The sequence below is a fragment of the Sturnira hondurensis genome, unplaced genomic scaffold, assembly GCF_014824575.4.
Source record: "Sturnira hondurensis isolate 20B ecotype Veracruz unplaced genomic scaffold, ASM1482457v3 Scaffold0007406, whole genome shotgun sequence".
Taxonomy (NCBI): Eukaryota; Metazoa; Chordata; class Mammalia; order Chiroptera; family Phyllostomidae; genus Sturnira; species Sturnira hondurensis.
Window position 1 is genome coordinate 17,579,131 of NW_028080037.1, and position 25,217 is coordinate 17,604,347.

The following is a 25,217-nucleotide window of genomic DNA, read 5'->3' on the forward strand; positions in this document are numbered from 1 at the left end:
AGGCTTCAGATAATTTACCCTTATTCCTTTTTTTCTTATAGTTAGGAGAGAAGATAAAAAATTGATTCATGAAGAATCTGCTCAATAAGAAGTGCATATTAAGCCACTGGTTGAATTTCCATCAAAAAGAGATTAAGCGTGAGAATGGAGAGGAAGGTTGACTCCAGGTGAGTGATGGGATTTTACAAAAAAAGCCACCTGAACTTGTGGCTCATATAAAAGCCTGTAAATATTTTGTGGGTGAAAATAGTAAATATTAGAAAAAAAGTTTTTTTCCTAAATTATGAATGGTGAGGTATGAAGTTTGAGTAAGGAATTTTTGTTGTTGATTTTGCATTTCTCATCCAAAGATCACTTCATAACTTATGTTACAGTCAAAAACTGTTTTACATGTGTGGAAATAGCTATCATTAATGTTTTGATTTTGGTTCATTTATTGAGCCAGACCTTGCACTGGGTGCTGGGGCTACCACAGTGAATAAGACAGACTGGACCTTCTTCTCTTAGAGCCCACGGTACTCAGGGAAGTGCCGCAGTGTGGCAGGTTTCTGTGCTTTGCAGAGAGTCCTGAAGGAACAGGCAAACCTCCATGGCAGCAAGGTGCCTGGGTTGGGGAAGATTGCTCTGAGTGAGTTCTTGCAGGGCGTGAATGACTAGTGCCATGAGGGAGGTTGCAACTGCAACAGTTGCTGTCCCAGTTGCATCCTGGTTAGACACAGGAGGAAAAATGGCAGATCAAAATTGAAACAGGTTATGAAATGGCCCTTGAAACCTCCAAGTCTCACTTGAATGGGTATTCAGCCACCTGAAGGAATTCTTCGGTATGGGCCACCCGGATACTCTAAAACACTGAGTGCAAAGGCTTTGGCCAATGAGGTTGGAATGAATTTCTTAGCCATAAAGGAACCTGCATTCACGAATACATATGCTGGTGAATCTGAAAGAGCGGTTGGAGAGACCTTCAGAAAAGCCAGAGTGCTGGCTCCTCCCATTATTTTCTTTGATGAACTGGATGCCTGAGCAGTCTGAAGGGGCAGTTCTTCAGATTCTGGGAGTACATAGGTCTGACCTTGTTTTGGCTTAGCTCCTAATGGAAACGGATGGCATTGGACAGTTAAAGGATGTGACAGTTTTGGCAGCTACTAACTGCCCAGTGTTGTGATGCGGCCTGGAAGAACTGATGGAATTGTCGATGTGCCTTTACCAGATGCAGCAACAAGGAGGGAACTGTTCAACCAGCAGTTTCTCTCCATGCCAGTCAGTCAGGACATTGATCTGGATGAACTCATTCTCCAAGTGGACACACATTTGGGAGCTGGGAGCAGAGATCAAAGCTCTGTAGAGGGGCAGCCCTTCTGGCTCTGGAAGAAGACATTCAAGCCAACTGCATTAGGAGAAAACATTTTACTCAAGCCTTGAGCACTGTGACACTGAGAATTCCTGAGTCAATGAGACTCTTTTATGAAGATAATCACTAGAAGGGTAGATACCTACACTCTGAGAAAACACATGTATTTATTATGCTAAAAATGCTTTGTAGAGAAAACTTGTTTTTATGTTTTGTCTTGATACAGCACCGGCCTGTGAACCAAAGGGCCACTGGTTTGATTCCCAGTCAGGGCACATGCCTGGGTTGTGGGCCAGGTCCCTAGCTGGGGGTGTGCAAGAGGCCACCAATTGATATTTCTCTCACACATCGATGTTTCTCTCCTGCTTTCTTGCTCTCTTTCTCTGTCTCTGAAAATAAATAAGTAAAATCTTAAAAAAAATTTAACAAGCAAAAAGTCTGAAGTATGTTGACTGGAAATAAGGGGCTTCAGCTCTTGTAGACACTGAAAGTCATATGGATGCAATGGAAGTGACTATGAAAATCTCTGGACAGGAGTTTTAAATCAGTTTTATCTGGAGATGTGAGCTGAGTTTTAAAATGCAGACTTCTAGCTTTTTCATTTTGGGCCTGGTTGCTTCATCTTGTGAAATACCGTCCTTACTCCAGAGTCCATGTCAGTACTTCCCCTTATGCCAAACTTGTGGGCATCAGTTTAATACTAGAACATAGATAATACATGTGAACGAATGCATGATAGAAAATATTTACAAAAACTTTATTTCTGAAGGCCAAACAATGAAATGACCAAATAAATGCACCACCCAGGCTTATGTGGCCTTTTTCCAAATATGTATTTGTTATTATAATTCATACCTGCTTTTTTGTTTTAGACTTCTTGAACTTACCACAATTAAAGAAAAGAACTAAGAGTTATTGCGTATACCCTAATGCCCTTTGTAAGTTTATTTATTTATATTTTTTTACTTGCCCCCCAGCTCGTTGTATACGTTTTTTTTTTTTTTTGAAGATTTTATTCATTTATCTTTAGAGGGGAAGGGAAGGAGAGAGGGAGAGAAACATTAATGTATGGTTGCCTCTCATATGTCCCTCTCTGGGAACTGGCCTGCAGCCCAGGCATGTGTCCTGACCAGGAATGGAACCACGATCCTTTGGTTCACAGGCCCGCGCTCAATCCACTGAGCTATACCAGCCAGGGCTCTCTGTAAGTTAAAATTGAAAATGTAAGCCCAGCCCAGGCCTAGAGCACGTTTCTCTTTCTTTTCTTTTCTTTTCAAGATTTTATTTATTTATTTTTAGAGAGAGAGGGGAAGGTAGGGAGAGAAACATCCATGTGTGATTGCCTCTTGCTCACTCCACACTGGGGACCTGGCCCACAACCCAGGCATGTGCCCTGACTGGGAATCAAACTGGTGAACCTTTGGTTTGCAGGCCCACGCTCAGTCCACTGGGCCATACCAACCAGGGCAGATTTTTTTTTCCATAAAATACTGTAACTAAATCACATGAAGTGTTTGTGTTTTAACTTGTGCACATTTTCTGGTCACTAATAAACTTTTCAGTTAAAAGATTAAAAAATTTTCAATTTTGAGGAGGAATGAGGATGATTATCCTGAGGTTAGAAGTTACAACATCGAGGCCTGCTGGTTGTTGTATCTCTCCCCTGCTTTTGATCGTGGCTACTTTCAGCCTGCATTAAGGTGTTCAGTAAACTTACATTAAATGAGTAAAAGGTGTGAGTGAGTGTATATGTATCTCTTTAACATCTGAAGCCTTTGTGGGTCTGTTGTTTCCATTTTCTTCACCATGGGATCTAGCTTCTTCATGTGCTGGACGTGGTGTAATAAAAATTATGTGTAGAGCCCTGCCCGGTGTGGCTCAGTGGGTTAGGGTTAGGTGTGGCTCATTGTCCTGCACGTTGAAGGGTCAGGGCACAGGCCTGGGTGTGGGTCAGGTGCCTGGTTGGGGGCATGCGAGGGGCAACCAATCGATGACTCTCTGGCACATCGATGTTGCTCTCCCTGTCTCCTTCTCCTCCCCTTTCTCTATTAAATAAAAAATAAGAGAAATTATGTATAGGAATGTCTTTAGGCTTATGATGAAGATGGCTTCTTCCAGAAATGATTTACACTTCCCTTTGTCAGTCTCCTTGGTATATTACTGGTCAGGAATTACCTTTAACCAGTTTTAAGGCTTGTAATTCTGACTCTGGTAAAAGCCAGGCCAGAAATTCCTGCCAGACTACAACAGTTTCCATTCACCCAGACCCTCAGTGTTGTGTGTGGCCCCTGAGTCTTTTGGAGAGGGACTTGTGTGTATCAAACTGATGGACAAACTAGAATGGCAGTTACTTTGAATCATTCCAATGGATAAAGTGCCAGTCTTTTAGTTTATATTGAGAATTATAATTGCCAGGGAAACCAGCAATGTATGCCACCTCTCTCCCAGGAAGGCACTCGATACAGGAAACCATATTACATTCAGAAGAGTTCTTAGGGATTTTGAAATCAATGTTTGGGAACTTAGTTGATGCTTCGTCTCCATGACTGCTAGAGTGACATATCAAAATGCAAAAATGACTATGACCCTTTTTCTACTTAGGAGTCACTTAGAGTCCCTTTCCAGTCACTCTTGTTGCCTTTGGGCTCCAGTCCAAGCTCCTTAGCTTTCCTTCAAGGGCTTCTCCACAGCCCATTTCCCAGCCTCACTTTTTGCCACTCCATGCCTTATATTTTGTTTGCAATGATAGTCCTGCTCTGTGAGTTTGGATTAGCTTCAGAAAATCCAAAACAGCAGATGCTAAACAAGATAGAAGTCACTCCCCTTTCACAAATAGGAAATCTGGGGGTAAGCGGCCTAGAGCTATCGTGACTGCTCTGTCCAACAAGGTCCTCATGGGCCCAGGACCTTCCCCTTCTCCACTTCCCCATATCTAGGATGTGGTCCACATTCCAAGTTCAAGTTCACAGTCCAAGTTCACAGCCATTCTGGGTAGCACAGTGGAGAAAGAAGAAAAGTGTGCATTTGCTGGCTTTTAAGACAGATTACTGGAAGCTGGCACCTGATGATCCTACCTTAATTTCAGAAGTTAGTAGCAGGGAAGCCTGAGAAATTTAGTCTTTATTCTGGGCAGCCATGTGCCCAACCGAACATTTTTTCTGTGGAAGAAGGCGAGAGTAGACAGCGGTCATGTGTTTTGTCCTTCCTGCACTTGCTGTAAGCTATCCACATCTTGTTTGCTCATTGTGCGACATGTTAGCATTGAATACATATTTGTCTTTGTAGCCGTAGGCCTGCCTTTGTTGTAGGTTCTTAATACTGAGTGGATAAACACGCTACAGGACACATCTGCAAAGTTCATTGTTAAACGAACTGGTCGGGCATGGCTTCCCCTAGGCGCTTTTCCATGAACATTTTCAAGTTCTGTCTTTCTCCTCACTTTTATTTGTACCTCTTGGCTTATCACACCCTTCCTGTTGAAAACATAGTAACACACAGGGATACAATTACTATATTTTTAATTAAACCAGGCTCCTCCCCTTTTCATAATTTTTGGCTTATTGGTATTGGTGTTTTTAAAGTGCCTGTTTGAACCATTTCATATTTCTTTCAACCTTTCCGTTCTTCTACTCTTCCTCCCTGGTGTAATTTAACAAATGCCTTGTGAGGACCTACCATGTCCCTGGCAGTATGTTAGGGACCGAGTATGTATTATCAAATAAAAATGGTCCCTGTCATCATGAGGCTTACTTATAGGTTAAGGGAAATAGACACACAGGTAAAGAGATGTATAATTTCAGTTTCTAATCTCTTCCTTTAGGTGTTCATTTTGTTAGAATGATTTAGCTTTCTGGGGCTACCTGACTTACACCAATGTTGATGTCTTCATTGTCTTTAAACTTCCAGATCTGTAAATAGTTCATTTGTTGCTTGAATTGCTAGTTGTTGAGGAGGAGCCCAGAGAGGCTGACAAAAGGAGAGGGAAGTGGGGACAGGGGTGGCTTTTGGCTTGGGCTCCCCAGTCTGCTGAGTGCGACTACCTGTGTGATTAGGCAGCGGGGCTTCGAAGGGGGGCTGTCTCAGCACACCTGCCGCCAGTGTGACAGTCTACCTTCATGGGCTTTTAGCCTTTGGGGGCCTCTTTTTATTTTAAAGTGAGTGGGATGAATTATTTATTTTAATTTTTTTGTTAACCTTTTATTTTGAAATAATTTCAATTGTAATGAAGTGTTAAAAGCATCGGACAAAGAACTATAAACATTTCTTCTTACAGATTCTCCTGTTATTAACATTTTACCACGTTTGTCTGTCTCTGTCTCTTTCTTGGCATTTTCATGTCATCTGCGGGCATGCACAGAGGGACAAAACATTTTAGTCACTCCATACATGTTCCCAGGTGAGGTCCAGCAAGGCAGTGCTCTGTCTTCTTGATTCAGCTTTTGTAAAACAAGTGCCCTTTTTTTTTCATCCTGTGTAAGGCCATGCTTTCACAGTCTTGTGCTTCTCTTTGATGGTCCCTCTGTTTAAAGAGGTGCCCAAGCACAGCGCTGAAGTACTGTCTAGCGTTCCTAAGCACAAGAAGGCCGTGGTGTATCTTATGGAGAAATCGGTGTGTTAGACAAGCTTTGATCAGGATGCGTTATAGTGCTGATGGCCAGGAGTTCAATGTTAATGAATCACTGTGTGTATTAAAAGAAGGTGTCTTTAAACAGAGGTACACATAAAACACGGTATGTACTGACTGATCGATGAAGATGGTTTTGAAGGCTCGTGGGAACCTAACCGTGTATTTCCTCTACGAACACTGGTTCAATACATTCACTAATTCAGTGTTTATTTGACTTTATAGAACAGAATTACTGCAAAAATGAGAATCAACTGTGTCTGTATTGATGTGCCTGTAGATTTATGTCTGTGTTTTACCGCTACCATTCGAGAGTAAGTTGAGGCCAGCTTTTACCTCAAAAATGTTATAACAAAAGAAAATAACAAAATATAAGAAAACCTTTCTCTTTTATTCCTATCCTTTCTGGTCCAGGATCACATGTTGTATTTTTTTTTTTAGTCTCCTTTAATTTGGAAATCTTTTTCAGTCCTATCTTACATGAGTGACCTAAGCAGTTTTTAAGAGTTCAGAACACTTAACCTTTTATGAGTATTTCTCAGTTTGGGTCTGTTCAGTGGTTCTTCATGATAAAACTCAGGTTGTGCATTGTTGGCAGGAGTATCAGAGCGATTTTGTTTTTCTTAGGGCATCAGTATCAGGAGACACGTCATGCTGACTAGGTCCCGTCACCATTGATGTTAACTTTCGTCCCTTAGTTGAGATGATTTCTGCCAGGTGTCTCCGCTATAAAGTAATGAATAAGTATTTTGTGGGGAGATAATTTTTGAAACTACACTAATGTCCTGTTCCTCATAAACTAGCACCCACTTGTTTTTGCGTCCATTGATGATTCTTATCTGAATCAGTTATTATTATAACAGTTCCTAAATGATGCTTTTCTTTTATTTATTTATTTATTTATTTTATTTATTTTTCTTTTTTTTTCAATTTTTTTATTTAATTATTTTTCAAGTATAGTTCTCTGTCCATTACTCCCATCCCATCCCACCCCCCACCCTCCCCCCCAAATGATGCTTTTCTAATTTCCTTCTAAGTTTATTTGGCATTCTACTGCAGAGTAGAGCTTTTCCACTCTCCCACATGTATTTTTTATTCATCTATTTATTTATATCTGTGGATTTATGGATTTCTGTTTTATTTAGTGGGTTTCTATGTTATAGAAATACGGATTTCTATTTTATTTTCACCTATTATTATCCCGATTGTCCTAGGTTTGGATAGTGGGAGCCCTTTCAAGCTGGCTCCTATGTCTTTTCTTTTTTAAAAAATATTTTATTTACTTATTTTGAGAGAGAGAGAGAGAAAGGGAGGGAGAGAACAAAAGGGAGAGAAACATTGACTGGTTGACTCTTGCATGCCCCCAAGTGGGGATCTGGTCCATAACCCAGGCATGTGCACTGACCGCGACCCCTTGGTTCGCAGGCCCATACTTAATCCCCTGAGCCACACCAGCTGGGGGAGGCTCCTGTGTCTTTTGACATGTGCCATCATTCTTTGAACATTTCTTTATTTTTTGACCTAAAAAGATATTCCAGGCTCATCTTGTATTTTCCTTGTCCCAGACCTGAAAATCTCCAAGGAGCCCTGGTTCCTTTTAGTAGGGAATGGTGTACTTCATAAGCAATAGGTGTGCTCACTGCTAATGGGATGTCATTGCTTCTAGGTGTCTCCTGCGGCAGATCTCCGCCATCCATTTCTTAAAAATCATGCATTCATCTCAAATAATGTAATCTCTTAATGTTTATAAAATGGGATTAAAAGTCAGAGTTTAGTTTTTAATAAAAGTATATGGTTTCATATTGGTATAAAAGTTGCATTGTATGAAAATCATTCCTAATATGATTTTTTTGTTTTTATAGAAAAGAATATTTTTTAATTTATAAGTGATTAGCATTGAAATGACACATTAAAATGTTAGAATTAATGACTCCATGGTATCCTCAAGCCCTGCAGCTTCTGCCTAGAGCCAGCTCAGTAGTGCCCACCTCAGGGGTCGGCAGGTACTTCTGTCAGCTTGGGCTGCTCATTGTCCTTGAAGCATAGTTATCATCAGCCTGTCTTAATGAGTTTATGTATTTAATTTTACATATATATTAAAAGGTATTTGCATTAATGCAGAGATAATTCGATTCTGTCCTTTCCCCCTTGCACCTCAACTTTAAGGTCTTTTAGAGATGGTGCAGTTAAGAAACTTTATTCTCCAAAGATACTGTCCCACAAGAGGTCTTCTGCCTTCTCTGGGATCCGGAGTGAGATGCCTCGTTCCTGTCGCCTGGTGCAGCGTCACGCTCGGACCCAGAGGGGTCGGTTAAGAGAATTGCGCATCAGGTGAGCGTGCGTGTGGTCACCTGCCCACAGTGACTTTTCCCTTGTTCTCCCTTCCAGTTAAAATGAAGGGTTGATTCTTATTCACCTGTCTCAGTTAGTTGGGCATCTTGGTGACTGCTCTTGGTGGTGAAATGTTCAGGAGAGAAGGAAATATTTAGGACTCTTCAGACATAAGATCCGTTATCAAGTATTTTCATTCACATTCTTTTTTAAAAAATTTTATTTATTTATCTTTAGAAGGGAAGGGAAGGAGAGGAGAGAAATATCAATGTGTGGTTGCCTCTCATGCACCCCCTGCTGGGAACTGGCCTGCAACCCAGGCATGTGCCCTGACTCGAATCGAACCACAATCTTTTGGTTCACAGGCCCTTGCTCAATCCACTGAGCTACACCAGCCAGGGCTCATTTACATTCTTTAGTTGTACCCGACAAGGTATAAACTATAGAGTCTCGCAGAAAAAGTCTAAACAGGGTCCAAAAAAAGGATCATTTTCTCTTTCTCTTGATTAGTTCCATCAAAGGGTTCCCTTTCTGCATTCAAGAAAATATAGCATGTGCCTCTTTGGCCAGGTGTTGTGCCGGATGCTGAGCATATAAGGTGAATAAGACACTCCCGGCCCTTGACCTCATGGAAGCTTAAAATCAGATGTGCTTGACAGACCGTTCCACATACCACTACAGTGAAGTGTGTAAGTGCGGTGAAAGGAGAGGACGTAGCACCACAGGTTCACGTGGCAAGGACAGCCGTGCTAGTGTAGCCAGCGGTGACTTCCTGCAGGAAGTGTCAGCCAAGTCCTGAAGCTTCATATAAGAGTAAGCCAGATACAGGGCAGGAGGAAGAAGAGCCTCCCAACCCAAACCTGGAGAATAACTGGCCAAGGCAAGTCAGCTTTGTGTGTGTGCGCCAGGACTGCCAGGACCGGGTTCTGAGGGCCCTGTAGGACGTGGTGGCTGCTCTCGGGCTCACAGGGCAGAGGGAACGACAGGCACCCTGCTAGCACCCAGTGACTGATCAGGCACCCAGTGACTGATTTGGTGTCATAGTGTTTACATAAGGAACAGAGTGCTGAGAGTGCAGGGCTGTTCCTGCTGCTTGGGTTGAGGAAGGTCCAGGAGGGCGTCACCCAGGAGCGGGCATTGAAGATGAGCCTTGATGGGTAAGTGGCCATTTGCCAAGTGTTTTAGGTAGGAAGAATAATACAAACAAAAGCTTTAGCACGTACTTCCTTTTCCTCAACTCTGAAGTCTTCACTGACAATACATTATATTAAAAGTACTTAAATAATCTGCTTGATTTTTGCTTTATAAACCTGTCCCGTCCTGTACTCTGTTTGATGCAAGATTAACTATGATTCACCTTTTGACTCATACTAGCATCTCTCTCCTCCTAGGACCTCAGAGCTTCCCTCTCTTATCTAGAAAGCTGATGAAATTAGCCAAGTGGAGTTCTAAAATGTGTGTATCCTTTCTTTTCTTCTTTCAGATGTGTGACCAGGAAGTTTTTGTATTTGTGGATTCGAAAAACTTTTGGAAGAGTATTTCCCTCTAAAGCCAGGTAGTATTAGCTCAGAACACCAAACATCCACTGAGTTCAGCTTGTTCATTTGTTTGTTTGATTAAGCCCATATATATACGGGCTTAATTATATATATATATATATATATATATATAGGCTTATATATATATGTAAAACCTTTATTATGGCATGTGTAACATACCTTCCATGCCCCTGTCCAGCCTCCAGCAGGCATTTAACAAAATGGTGGTTTAACACTTATTAGTTTGACTGAATGAGTGTATGAAGAAATCATAAAGTAAACCAGGAGAGCTAATAACCTCTGGGAAAAAAGTATTTGCCCAGAAGTGAAGGAGATCTTTAAGGGCACTGGCAAGATGGACAAATTCACTTGATCAAGAGAAATAGTTGGCACTGGCAATGGGAATAAAATGGTAGTCAAGAGAAAGTCCTTCTGCCACAGCCTCACTTGGCGTAAGCTCCCACTCACCGCTTTGGGGTTTAGTCAATAGTTTTAGCTGCTGCTCCCAGATTGGACTGCAGGGGGAGCCATAAGGGTCAGGGACGCTGCAGGAAGTAGCGGGGTGTAGAGAACGGGCCGGTGGAGGTTATGTTTCAGAGGGAGAATTAGCAAGCATTGAGAATGTAAGTGTTTTTTAAAAACAAACGTTACTCCCTAACTGGTGTAGCTCAGTAGATTGAGTGTTGGCCTGCAAACCAAAAGGTTGCTGGTTCAATTCCCAGTCAGGGCACATGCCTGGGTTGCAGACCAGGTCCCCAGCGGAGGGCTCATGAGAGGCAACCACACATGGATGTTTCTTTCCATCTCTTTCTCCCTCCCTTGCCTTCTCTCTATAAATAAAAATAAAACAACAAATCTTTAAAAAAGAAAAATAAATAAAAACAAGTGTTATGGGTTCTCACCCCCTTCCCTCTCCTATTACTACAACCTTCCCTATTTAATTTTCCTGAGCCTGGATTCCCTAATCTGGAACATTGCCCAAAGTCCCTTGATTCAAGGTCTCTCAAGCAAACTTGGCCTGTGCATGTTCTCTGAAATTTTTTCTTCGTATACCTTGTTGCAGCGGAGGAGCGTGGCTTACTGTTCCTGTCACCTTTGTGTCCCGTGGAGCTCCCAGTGTGGCAATAGCCCATCCCGGTCACAGGTGTCAAGCGCGGCTCAGTTCTGCTCTCCCTGCCTCCCCTGCACCGTGGCCCTGTCCTCCTTCACTGCCTGGTAGCTCTTTGATGCCCTGAAATATCTTTTTTTGTCCTTCTTGTTCTCAGGTGGAGTATCGATCTGAATTACCTCATTTGCCATTACAGGAAGTCTCTTGCTTTTGTTATTTTTTATTCAGTTGAGTATTTTATTTATTTTCCCTCCTGTTTGCTTAGAAGTTTACATGCTTTTTTATTTTTCTTTTTTTAAATATTTTATTTATTTATCTTTAGAGGGGAAGGGAAGGAAAGAGGAAGAGAAACATCAATGTATGGTTGCTTCTCCTGCATCCCCTGCTGGGAACCAGCCTGCAACCCAGGCATGTGCCCTGACTGGGAATCGAACCGCGATCATCTGGTTCGCAGGCCCGCGCTCAATCCACTGAGCTTTATTTTTCTTTTTAAGGACTTCCCTAGGAATATAATGTACAGTAGTCTCCCTAATCTGCAGTTTCAGTCACTTGTGGTCAACTGCAGTCTGAAAATATTACATGGGAAATTCCAGAGATACACACTCTGTAAGTTTGAAATTGCACCCCATTCCAAGTAGCGTGATGAAAGCTTGCACTGTTCCACTCTGTCCCACCCAGGAAGTGAATCATCTCTTTGTCCAGAGTGTCCATGTGATATATGTCGCATGCCCTCTTAGTCACTTTGTGGCGTCTCAGTTGTCAGATCAGCCGTTGTGGTGGCATGGTGCTGCTGTTCAAGTTACCCTTGTTTTGCTTAGTAATGGCCCCAAGTGGGAGACGAGGGATGCGGGCCATTTGGGCATGACAAAGAGAAGCTAGAAGTGCCTCCTTTAAGTGAAAAGGTGAAACTTCTAGACTTACTAAGGAAAGGGGAAATGAATGTATGCTGAGGTTGCTAAAATGTACAGAGAGAACAAATCTTCCATCCATGAACTTGTGAAGAAGGAAGAAGAACCTGGCGCCAGTTTGCTGAGGAGGAGGGAGAGGCCGCATTCGCACAGCTGTCACTGCACTCCTCACAGGCCACCTCCTTGCTCCTTTGTTTCCTACACAAATGTTAACTCCGCCCCTGTCTGTTGGCCGTTGGTGGTTTGTTCGCACCTGCTCGCCTTTTGGATTCATGGGGCTGTCTCGTTGTCTATTTTTGTTGTCATTGATCCATAAGTTTTTGGTTTTGCTACATGGCTGCTCTGCATGTTTTATGGGGATTCAGAGACTGAAAAATGTTGCCAGAGTCTTCCCCAGATCCTTTTCCTACTTAATTTCATTTAACTTACGTTTGACCAATATTTAACTGGAAGTCTCTCTTCAAATAATACCTATTTATAGCCCAAGTATTTGGGAAACAGTGATAGTATTACTTAGGAATGTGTTTGACTCCAGGAAAGTTTGGTGTTGGCTTAAAGAGGTCGGGATTTGCCTTTTCCCAGCAGCACTCTGGAGGTTGGTAGTGGTTCAGCTGTTCGGTGATGCCATAGCACCGTCTCGTTCGCCATCCTTACCATATTGACCCTTTGTCCTCAGAGGTGACACCGCGTGAGTGCAAGATGACTGTCTAGCTTCACACGGGAAGGAGGGGGAAGGGTGCCGGCACTTCTGTCTGTGTCTTTATCAGGAAAGCAGAACGTTCCTGGAAACCCCCAGCTGCATTCTGCTTCTGCCTCACTGGCCAGAGCTGTTATGCTGCTGGCCCCCTTTGGATGCAGAGGAGGCTGGGGGCAAACCTTGCTTTCCAGCCTCTGTAATGGATGTGCACGAGGGAGCATTCTTGGCAGAGGCTGTGGGGTTAGCCATTGACTGGTGTTTTCCACACTGCTTTACTTTCTCTCTTTACTTTTTTCTTTTTCTCTCTTTTGTGGTGGCTGGGTTTGGGGGAGAGAAAACTGGACTGGACTTGAGGAGATCTGGGTCTTGCTTGTAACCCAGACCCTATGCAATTGTTTAGACTGGGGATAAGCTATGGCTCTGGGCCTCAGTTTCCCAAATTATAAAATGGGAGAGTGACAATATTTGTTCTCTCAGCCACCTACCAGAATTAGAGTTCTTTTTTTTTAAATTTTTATTTACTTACCTTTAGAGGGGAAGAGAAGGAAAGAAATATCAATGTATGGTTGCTTCTCATGAGTCCCCTACTGGGACCTGGCCTGCAACCCAGGCATGTGCCCTGACTGGGAATTGAACCGCGATCGTGTGGTTCACAGACCCGCGCTCAGTCCACTGAGCTACACCAGCCAAGCAGAATTAGAGTTCTGATACCGTGTTCTCACTGATTAGAAGTTTGTGACAGGGTGGTTGTTTTCATCTTGTACTCTTTAAAATTTTTTTTAATTTATTGATTTTTAGAATGAGAAGAAGGGAGGGAGGAGAGAAAAAAAGAGAGAAGCATCCATTTGTTGTTCCACACATTTACGCATCCATTGGTTTATTCTTGTGTGTGCCCTGACCTGGATCTGCAACTGTGTCATTTTGGGACAATGCTCCGACCAGCTGAGCTACCCCCCAGGGCCCATTGCCTTTCCTTTTACCTGTCTACAGGTCTTTTTTTCATTTCTGTCATATTTTTTTAAAATTTCATTTATTTATTTATTTTTAGAGGGGAAGGGAAAGAGAGAAGGAGAGAAATAACAATGTATGGTTGCCTCTCGTGAGTCCCCTGTTGGCAACTGGCCTGCAACCCAGGCATGTGCCCTGACTGGGAATCGAACCGTGATCGTGTGGTCTTTGAGCACAGGCCCGCGCTCAATGCACTGAGCTACACCAGCCAGGGCTCTGGAGCTTTCTTATTCTGTGTGTTTCTGGGCACTGTCTCATGTTGGAACCTTCCCTGAAATGTCAAGAGACCCTTTTATTATCTGTTCATATTTTTGTTAGACACTCGAATGCTAATTTTAGAAGCTTTTATATAGATGCATAGGGACCTGTAAGTCGAGGGCTTCCCTTCAGACTTTTTTCAGCCGTGGCATATCAGGGACCATACTCTGACCAGCGGGGTTACCCGGCCGGGGCTTTCACTTCAGACTTTCGAAGCAGAGAGCAGACAGCTCCACTCGGGGACTCTTGATGTGGGTGACTGAGGGCCTTTTCCCTTTAGTTGATCAGTTTTCCCAGAGGAATGGGGTCCATCAGTCTTTTTCTGGGGTGGGGTGAAGGTGGGTGGTGGTGGTTTAAGCTTGGCTGCCAGCAGAGGAGAGGAAATGGGGGTCTCATGGTTCAGAGTGTAGACGCTTGGTGCACAGACTTCTCCAGAGCTCTGCCTGGGATTCTAGAATCCAGTGCTTCTCTGGTTTACCCTCTCCAGAGCTGAACCTGAGTCTCTGCTTGGGTAAAAACAGGATGCAGGGACCTAACTTCCTTACACATAGGTTTACAGCTACTCCTGGGTTCATCTCCACCCAGGGCTCTTCCTGATGCCCCTTTGCTCCCACCCACTCCTGGGGTTTGTACCGGCAGCTGGTGGCTTCTTGACTTCCCCACCACAGGAGACCTATTTCTCTGCTTTCTCTGATCTGTTGATTCACTTGCCTGCTGCCATTGTCTAAAATGTGTTGATGTCTCTTGTCTATCATCGTTGCTCCTAGTCTCTTTGTCTTTGTGGGCTGACACCTTCTGAAATGTCTTTGCTCTTATTTCAGGGAGGTTTTAGAAAGGGGAGGAAGTGGGCAAATCGTGGACGGTAGAAGAAAGTACATGTGCAAATGGAAGTTCTTTTCCTTTACAATATTCAAAAATTATGAACTAAGTTATTGTTAAACTTTTTTTTAACTACAGAAGTGTGTAATGTAGGGAATAGTCTCTCTCTCTTTTTTAAATATTGATCAAGTACAGTTTTCTGCCTTTTACTCCCATCAATACCAGTCTCATAGTCACATCCTGAGAGAGAACCCTGGTGACAGTTTGGTATTCTGAGGTCTTTCTAGGCTTTTTATACATATAATAAAGTCGTGTATATATATGTACATACACATATATATAAAATATGTATACATGCACATGTACTTTAAAATGTATATGCATTTGGTATATATTAACTCGAAAATATGGGTGGGTACCAAAATACAAAAATATTAATTTAACAGAGTTGTTTTTTTGTTTTTATTTATTTATCTTTAGAGAGGAAAGGAAGGAGAGAAGGAGAGAAACATCAATGTATGGTTGCCTCTCATGCGCCCCCTGCTGCTGGGAACTGGCCTGCAACCCAGGCATGTGCCCCGACTGGGACTCGAACTGTGATCGTTTGGTTCGCAGGCCCATGTTCAATCTACTGAGCTACACCAGCCAGGGCCAAAAAATATTAATTTATAAAAAATGGCATTATGTTATATATACTGTGAGGTGACTTTATTTTTTTCACCTAACAACTTTTTTCTTGGTATCTCTCCATATCAGTATCCTTAGTTTCATTTCATTTATTAAAAAAAATGACCACATGGCATTGATTGAATTTAACCTGCCCTCTTTTAATGGACATTGGTAGTATTTCTTTTTTATTATTGTGACTAATAGTGAGGTGAACTTCCCTGTGTGTATCTTCACAGCCCGGTTTTTTGAAACTGGGAGTGGGGAGGGGGGAGGTATTTGTTAGTAAGCTGCAGCACCCTGAGCAGAAGTTCAGAAGTTCGAGGGGATTGACAGGACTGGAATCCGTGGGTTGTGAATCACCTTGGCAGCGCCTCGTTAGCGTTGACACAGTGTCTCTGCTCTTCTGCTTTCGTTCTTGTTACCTTGTTTCCCGTCTTTATTTTCCCCTCAGTGGGCATTGACTTCTTTTATAACTTTTACTCACCTGTGTGAGAAGGGAGCTGCTACTTTTTACTATTCAAAAATATTCTTTAGGCTGGTGAGTGAAAAAGACTGAGAATAATTCTCAACTCACTTACGGTACTTGAAAAGTCGTGTTTTTATTTTGTTTTACTTTAGCATCTTTCATTGGTAAGATCTGCAGTCTAAAATTTTAGGCCTCGTTTCTAGTTTAAGTAGCTCTGTGGTTTTGATCTGAAGATGCTAACTACATCTATTTTTAATTTATTTTGGTGTTATCAAATAATGAACCACACCTTACTGTGAGAAGGCAGTGGCAATAGGGAACTGTGCTTTGGGAAGAGATAGCAGGTTCAGCATTGTCACATGTCTCTGATTTGCCCCTTGCCCTAGGTTCCACTACAGGCAGAGGGTGCTCCGGAAGGCCTTTGAAGAGTGGAAAGAGGAGTGGTGGGTGTGCCATCACGAGTGGAAACTCTGTGTTCGAGCCGACTGTCACTACAGGTCAGACGTCGTTTACGTCGCTCCAGGTTTACGGTACACGTTATCAAATCATTGCTCAGCACGTTTATGGTCAGAGAGAATAGTTCTGAATCGTTTTCTGTTTTTCTTCAAATTCTCTTAGGGTAACAAGATCAAAACCCAAAATCAGACCCAACACGTGTGCGCGTGAGCGCACACACAGACCCTCCTCTAATTCCCGTGACCGTTTGGTATAGGTCATGCTAGTGATTCAAGTAGGGTTTTCTCCTTCACGTTCACGTCTTCGCTTTGTTTGTTTTCCATTTTATTTACTTATTTCTAGAGAGAGGGGGAAGGAAGGAAAAAGGGGACGAAAAACATTGATGTGAGAGAGAAACATCAATTGCCTACCTCTCACAGGCCTCCAACCAAGGACCTGGTCCATAACCCAGACCTGACTGGGAACCGAACCAGCAACCTTTTGGCCCACAGGCCAGTGCTCAATCCATTAAGCCACACCAGCCAGGGCATGAGTTTTACTTCTGTCTAATGTTTAATTCTGAGAATATTCTATTCTTTAATGTAAGTTATTTTAATTTATACTGATTATAGGAGAAAATACATACCCAATAAATCTTACACATTGTGTTTAAAATGATATATACTCTCATTATAATCACTTCTTTATTCAGTTTCTCTGTTGTAGGGGTTTTGATTTATGTATTTCAGGCAAAATAGATACATTGAATAATTCTAATCTGGTAGAGTATGACGTTAAGTCTTAGGAAATGGGGCGGTGAAAATACAAAGGGACTGAGGTCTGAATGTGTCTAGTATATGTATTGAGAAGGAAAAGAAAGGAAAAAATGTGACATTGACCTTGTTTTAGTGCAAAGGAGAGGAGTAATGTTTTACATACTGTAGACATTAAGTTGATTATGACTATCATTCCAAACATACGGCTTTGTGGATGCTGACGGTGAAGCTATTCTCAGAAAAGTCAGGGCTTTTCTCTTCAGTGACATAGTCAGGAGGTGTGGGGAACAACACTGTAGGAAATGAAATTTTAGCTTAGGATGTAGATATTTTTTGTATCAGAAATGTTCATGGTAATTTCTCCTGCGTATGGACTGGGACAACAGATTAGGAATGGTTTTGTTTTGAAGAAATGCCATTTGCCTCTTTGGCTCCTCAGGTACTACCTGTACAGTCTGGCGTTCCAGACCTGGAAGGCCTACGTGCGTCAGCAGCAGGTTGTGAAGAACAAGTACGTGAGAGCCGAGGATTATGGTAAGAAACGGAAATGCATGTCTCGAGAAAACGCCTGAATTGACTTTTCTTTATGAAGACTCTAGTTTTTAGGAGCAGTTTTAGATTCACAGCAAAACGGAGGAGAAGGTCCAGTGATTACCCATATACCTTCTGCCCCTTCACCTGCATAGCTTCCCCCATTCGTAAATACTTTCTTTCAGTTGGTGGTTTTCTTTTTATTCTCTTATTAGTGTCTTTTACAGAGCAAAAGTTTTCAATTTTGATGAAGTCCAATTTATCAGTTTTTGCTTTATGGATTGTGTTTCTGATAGTTTATGTAAGAACTCTACTTAACCCAAAGTTGCAAAGATTTTCTTCTAAAAGTTTTGTGGTTTTACTTATGTATCGTATATTCTGCAACCTTGCTAAATTCATTTATTAGTTCTAGGATCTTTTATGTAGATTGAACAGGATTTTCTCCACAGTCATTGGTAAACAGAGACAGCTTTATTCCTTCCTTTCCAAAATATTTAAAAAATTATTTATTTATTTATCTTTAGAGGGGAAGGGAAGGAGAGAGGGGAGAAACATCAATGTATGGTTGCCTCTCGTGGGTCCCCTGCTGGGAACTGGCCTGCAACCCAGGCATGTGCCCTGACTGGGAATTAAACTGCAATCCTCTAGTTTGCAGGCCTGTGCTCAAACCACTGAGCTACACCAGCCAGGGCTCCAAAATATTTTGTCTAGGGCTTCCAGCATGACACTGAAAAGGAGTTGTGAGAGTGGACATCCACATCTCATTCCTGATCTTAGGGGAAAACCATTTGGTTTTTAACCATTAGGTGTGATATTAACTAGAGGTTATTTGTAGATATCCTTTATCAGATTAAGGAAGTTCTCTCTTTTTAAAAATTCTTTGTTATGACACAGTGATGATTATTCTCTTTCTAGATGATCCTTTAAAAATATTTTACTTATTTTTTACTTTTAGAGAGAGGGGATGGGAAGGAGTAAGAGTGGGAGAGAAACATCAATGTGTGATTGCCTCTCGTGCGCCCCCTACTGGGGACCTGGCCTGCAACCCAAGCATGCGTCCTGACTGGGAATCGAACCAGCAACTCTTTGCTTCACAGGCCCGTGCTCAATCCACTGAGCTACACCAGCCAGGGCAAGGAAGTTCTCTTATATTCCTAGTTTTATGAGCATTTTTATCAATAATAGATGTTGGATTTTGTCATCATTTTTCTCTATTTTGAGATGATTATGTGGCCTTTTTTTAGTTTAATATGTTGAATTATATAGAGTGATTTTTGAATTTTGAACCAGCCATAGATTCCTCAAATTAACACCAATCTTTATGTATTGCTGGGTTCAATTTGCTAATTTTTTTTTTACTCTCACCCAAGGACATTCTTACTGATTTTAGAGAGAAGGAAAGGGAGGGAGAAAAACAGGGAGAGAAACATTGGTGTGAGAAAGAAATATCAATTGGTTGCCTTCTGCACATGCCCCAACCAGAGATCCAACCTGCAACCTAGGCATGTGCCCTGATTGGAAATCGAACCGACAATCTTTCAGTTTGTGGGATGATGCCCAACCAGCTCCATATTTTCAGAGTTTAAAGAAAAGTCACTTGTATTTTTAAGCTAAAAGGGTTATTTCTGACATATGACATTGTTTTAGGCCATGTCCACAGACCTCAAGGAGTATCTGTTTACTCTTACACTGGTAGATAAAAAGCCTGCAAGTACGATCAGGCCTCAGGGAAGAATAGTTCTCAAATTGTCATCAGAATCTTGGTAGAGACGAATAATGCGAATTGCTGGCTTCCATGCTCAGAAAATAACAGCTTGCACTTACTGGAAACACTTATCATAGACCATCTAATTTACCCTTTGAAAACATAACCCCTAAGGGAGGCAGCACTTTATGCATAAGGAACTTGTGTAAGGTTACTTAGCTAATAAATGACAAGGTCAGTATTCAAAGCTGGCTTGTCTTGTCTTGGGACCCCAAACTCTAAACCATAGTACCACACCAGTCCTTGTGGCCTGGGGTGTGTTGCTTCCTGAGGTCTGGGGTAGGCTTGAGGAAGCTGCCTGTTAAATTTTTTTTCATAATTTGAATCCACTTGTCAACAGCTACGAAATATAAAGTGTAGCTCCAGTCCTACTGACCACATTTTGGAGACTGTTCTGAAAATGGTTTACATAATTGCATCGTATCCTTTGTATACTAAAAAGAAAATAAATTTACTTTATTAGTAATGACTTTCATAATGAAATTGGAATCTACCACAAAGGGAAATCTGTTGACCTTTGCAGCTTCATATCTAGGAATTTCTCTTTTCTCCAAGATCATTACTGGTCTTTGTTATTCTGTTTCCCAAACAGATACAGAAAATATATTTTGTCTTGCTTATGGTACTTAATTATTATTTCAAACAGCACTGTTATAATACACTTTCTTATTTTTCAAACTTTGTATTGTGGAAAAATTTAAGTCTCTAAAAAATTGAAAGATATACTAATGAACCTCCCACCCAACTTCAACAATTATCAGCTCACACCAGTCTCATTTCTCTGTTTCCTGTGTTATTCACATCATTTCATCTGTAAATGTTGCATAATATATCTCTAAAAAAATAAGAGCTTTTAAAGTAAAATATTTCTGAGCAGTACAGTATATTGATTTTCCTTTAAGTGTTTTGTAAATGTTATCACTGATATAGCCATTCTTCACACACACTTGCATCTTTATTAATTTTGTAAAGTTCACAACTCTTCCAGCAGGGGGCACTGGAAGGCTAGAGGAATTTATTCAAAGGTGGGATAAGCACAGGTAGCGCCATAAGATTTTATCATAACCCAGAGTAATCGGTCTCCCTCTCCCCCATTTTGAAAATCTCTTCGGTGCATCCAGATGTGAAGCAAAAGATGCGGCGGGCCTGGAAGTCCTGGCTGATCTACGTTGTTTTTCGAAGGACCAAATGTCAGATGCAGATCACTGCCCTGGAGTTTAGGCAGCGGAGTATTTTGTGGTGAGTGCACTCAGACACCTCACGGTCCAGCAACTACCATTTTGTCTCAGTCTTTTCTTTTTTAAATATTTTATTTATTTATTTTTAGGGAGAGGGGAGGGAGGGAGAAAGAGAAACATCAATGTGTGGTTGCCTCTCGCATGACCCTTACTGGGGACCCAGCTTGCATCCCAGGAATGTGCCCTGACTGGGAATTGAACTGGTGACCCTTTAGTTCACAGGCCTGCGCTCAATCCACTGAGCTACACCAGCTGGGCCTCTCTCAGACTTTCTTTATGCTGCTGCAAAGCAGCACAAAACCCCACCTTAAAATTTTTGAACATAATTGGTACCTAATATATATTTGTTGAGAGTTTGTCCAACTGTGAGATCAGGTTTTCACATAATCATAAGTAACACTAATTGAGTACTCACTGTATTCTAAATCCTGTGTTAAGTATGAGGGTATATTAATTTTTTAATGTAATGCATCTCATTTAATCCTCACCAAAAACTGTAAAGTTAAGTATTCTTATTGTACAGATTAAGATACACGAGGTCTGTCTGGAAAGAGTCCAGCCATTGTTAATATAACAAGAATGGTTAGAGGGATGTTGATGTAAGCTGGCAGCCAAGGCGAGTGGACTGGAATGCGCATGCGTGAACAATGATGACTTCACTGTACTAGTCAGTGGGGGTGGTAGACAGTGTTGAGTGAGCATGTGTACTGTGTGGTTGTCACATTCAAAATGAGCAAGTAGAGCAATGAATCTGCATCACATTTTGCATTAAGCTGGAACATTCCTCCATGGAAACTATTCAGGTGATTCAGAAGGCTGCAGCTATGGGCAACTGGTGGTTGGCAGCTTCGTCACAACAACGCACCTGCTCATGCAGAGTTTTTTGGCAAAATATCAGATCAGGTGACTCAGCCCTCCCACAGTCCAGATTTGGTGCCTCGTGACCTCTGGCTTTTCTTTACACTAAAATCACCTTTGCAGGGAAGTGATTTCAGACCATCAGTGAGATTCAGGAAAATAAAACAGGGTAGCTAATGGCAACTAGGAGAACTGTGTGGGGTTCCAAGGTGCCTACTTTGAAGGGGACTGAGGCATCATTGTCCTGTTTGTATGTTTCTTATATCTTATATCTTCTTCAATAAATGTCTCTATCTTTCATAGACATGGCTAGACTTTTTCTGCAGACTTCATAAGTTGTAATTGGCAAAGATAGAGCTCACGACACAATTTCTCTGATACCAAAGACCATGCTTCTAACTGCTTCCTTGCCCTGCAGCTCACCGGCATTGTCCAGACGTTGGAGGGAGATGAGTTAGTCCACTTGGAAGCCAGTGGTGTGTACCGATGAGCTACTTTACATGGGGCTGATTCCACCGTGCCGTGTTTCTAGTGGTCCTTGGTGACCCGAATGCCAGCATATTAAAAGCTTAGTTTCTGCCTGAAAGAGCTGGGCCTTATATGGATGAGAGCAGAGGCTTTGCACCTGGATTGAGTTGGGTTCCAATCCCTGTTCCAGCGTGTGTTATTGGTTCGTTTTGCCTCCTCAGGTCTCATGCTTCATCTGTGAAATAGGCGCACCAATAAGAATCTTTTGAGGTTGTCATGGGAACTAAATAATACCTGTAAAGTATTTAGCGTAGTATTCAGAACACCAGTGGATGTGAAGTTAAAATTTTAGAAATTTTGAAACTATTTAAAATTTATTCTGTAAATATTTAAAACTTCTGAATAACTATACAATTCTACGAGAGTCTGTTGGGATATTTTACATAATTCTATTTATTCAGTATATATTTATTGAGGGCTTAAAATGTTCCTGGTACAATGATGGGTGCTGGGTCTACATTCAGGGAACTTCTAATTCCCTAAGTGTTTAAAAAGATAACTAATAATGTAAGATAGCTTGCGATTTTGAATAATGCAGCTAGCATGGCCTAGGATAGGAGAAAAGAGATTTTGGTGGGTTAGAGAGATCAGGTAGATTGTTTCTGTGAAGCGGAAGTTGCCAACTCATATCCTCATTACTGTTTTCCTACGTCAAATCAGAAAATAAGCAGAAGAGACTTAATACTGGATGAAACCTGGCCAGGAGAGTAGGAAGGGAAGGGATCCCTCGAGACTGGAAATCTAAAAGCTACTTTTTGGGGGTAGATTGTTCTGTGAACTCTCCTGATTTTTAAATGTTGGCAACAATTTATTATATATTTTTAAAAAGTAGCCCTGGCTGGTGTAGCTCAGTGGATTGAATGCAGGCCTGCGAACGAAAGGATCACGGTTCGATTCCTAGTCAGGGCACACGCCTGGGTTGCAGGCCAGTTCCCAGCAGGGGACTCAGGAGAGGCAACCATACATTGATATTTCTCTCCTTCTCTCCTTCCCTTCCCCTCTAAAGATAAATAAATAAAATATTTTAAAAAATAAATAAAAGTTGTATAGGGCATACAGAGCATGTCTACAGTGTCTAAGGCTGGATCTGAGGAAGGGGCCATCAGTTTCCAGCCTTTAATTGGCAGCGTTAGGACTGATTCTCCACTTAGCAGGGCCTCTACCACACAGCCGTCTAGAGATGGCGCTGTTGGGGGGAGGGACTTGACCTGAGAGCCATGACCCCACCCTCACCACCCTCCTCTTTCCTGCGTGACTTTTTTTGTGACCAGTTTCATCTTCGCCTTGCTCCTTGACAGGGCGTGTTGGAGCGAGTGGAGGCTGCGCCTGGAACAGCTCCGTGCGGGCCGCGCTCTCTACGCCTTTGCTGTGAAGCACCGGGCCCAGAGCCTCCAGCGGCAGGTGAGTCCTGAAGACTCCGGTTTTGGAGTCTTGTCCACCTTGTCAAGCTCCGCACCCACACAGGGTGGGGCGGGACTTCCAAGCAAAAGGCCAGTCATTGTGCTGATGCCTCTGCTGGGCCCTCCCCACAGCTTGGGGAACTGAGGAGGAGGTGGGGTCCAGAAGCAACGTGGAAGGCTGAGCTCTTCAAGGGACGCAGGTTGCTCTTAGGATTACACTAGATCTGATTACCAATGGTTTGTAGAGCATGTCTGCTAATTGTGGAACTGGAAAGGGTTTTATGAGTTAGTTATAAATACGTTAAAAAATAGCAGTATATATTTTTGTTTTCTCCTTACTGTTTTCTTATAGCCAATTAGCGCTGATGAGGTGACTCTTGGAAAGCACATGAGGATGGGGCCTGGCTGCCCATGGAACCAACCATGTTATCAGAGGGTTGGAACGTTCTGTCTCCCCCCACCCCTGACCTCTGGGGAGGGGAGACGTGCAGGTGGTTGAATGAATCGCCAGTGGCCAATGATTTAATCAGTCATGACTATGTAATGAAGCCCCTGTAAAACCCCCGAGGGGGTGAGGTTCGAAGAGATGTGCATCTCTCCCATGTGGCTTTTCCTGAGTTACAGTCCTTTATAATAAACTAGCGATCTGTTAAGTAACATGTTTCTCTGCATTTTGTGAGTTGTTCTAGCAAATCAATTGAATTCACAGAGGGGGTTGTGGGAACCTCTGATTTGTAGCTGGTCAGTACATGTAATGACCAGGACTTGCAGTTGCCATTCTGAGTTGGAGGGGATCTGGGGACCCTCCAATATGTGGCCAGTCAGTAGAAGCACAGGTAGGAGCCTGGGCTTGGGGCTGGCATGGAAGTTGGTGGGGGTAGGGGTGGGATGAGGCTGGGGGACAAGGCAGTCTCGTAGGACTGGACTCAGCCTGTGGAATCGGAGGCCCTCTCTGGGTGAATAGGGTCAGAACTGATTTGAATTCTTGGACACCCTATTGGGGTTGGGCCCAGGAACCCAATTTAGGGGGACAGTAGGAGTTAGGTTGTGAGGTGACAAGGAGGCAGATTGTAGGGCTTTCCAGACTGTGCCCATTAAAGGCTTGGTCTCTCCTTCCACGGGAGGTGGGAAGCTTTTGGCTTTCAGGGGAGAGTGATGTGATCGCCCTTACCTCTTAGAAGGATCCCTTCCGTTCATTCTGTGCTGCCTTTTGCGTAAGAAGGGGAAGGAGAGATATTAGAGGGAGTGTGTGCTTGCTTATATTTTCAAGAAAAATAAATCTAAAACTAACAAAAAAAGTGGTTACCCATAGAGGGAATGAGGGAACAATGTTGGAACAAAGTACTTTTGTGAATTTACCTTCTATACATTTTAAACTTTGGTACCATGTAGATATTTTATATAATTAAACAAGCAAAAGGAAAGCAAAAAGGAAAAAAAATCCCCAGGATTTTAAAACACTCTGAGCCAAACAAGTTTGTCGCAGTGACTGCACGGAGAAAATAATTACTTCAAGTAGCCTTAACATACAATATTTTGGCCCTTCTTCCCTAGCAGGATGTAGTCTAAGGACTCGGAGAACTGCCAAGAAATATAAAACTGTACTGGGAAGTCTCGTGTTAGCGACGGGTTCGGAATTACATTGAAACGCTTACAGCTCCATTGTAAGATAAAGCAGATAACTACGGCAGTGTCAGTAGGAATCACAGTGTTCAGGAGGAAAGAAAATATTACAGGTGTTAAGGAAATGAAATAAAAGCCCTGTACTCTGAAGCTGGAAATAGAAATAACAGTATGGACTCAAGACTTTTTTTTTACCTAAAAATCTTCTGACTGGAAAGACTTAGAAGTTCTCAGTGGCCTTCACACAGTATTCGGCTTCTGCAGAGCCCACGCTGTGGTCTCTGCTATT

General features: G+C 42.4%; 1 protein-coding gene across 1 annotated transcript in view; it reads left to right on the forward strand.

Moving 5' to 3' along the window:
* Nucleotides 1–25,217, forward strand: part of SFI1 (SFI1 centrin binding protein) — a 68,094-nt gene that overhangs the window by 14,543 nt on the left and 28,334 nt on the right. The window contains 8 exon segments of the mRNA XM_037052566.1: nt 42–140; nt 142–167; nt 8,139–8,303; nt 9,787–9,858; nt 16,161–16,271; nt 17,425–17,519; nt 20,403–20,520; nt 23,204–23,306. Of these exon segments, the coding sequence (XP_036908461.1) occupies nt 69–140; nt 142–167; nt 8,139–8,303; nt 9,787–9,858; nt 16,161–16,271; nt 17,425–17,519; nt 20,403–20,520; nt 23,204–23,306 (762 nt within the window). The 5' untranslated portion in view covers nt 42–68.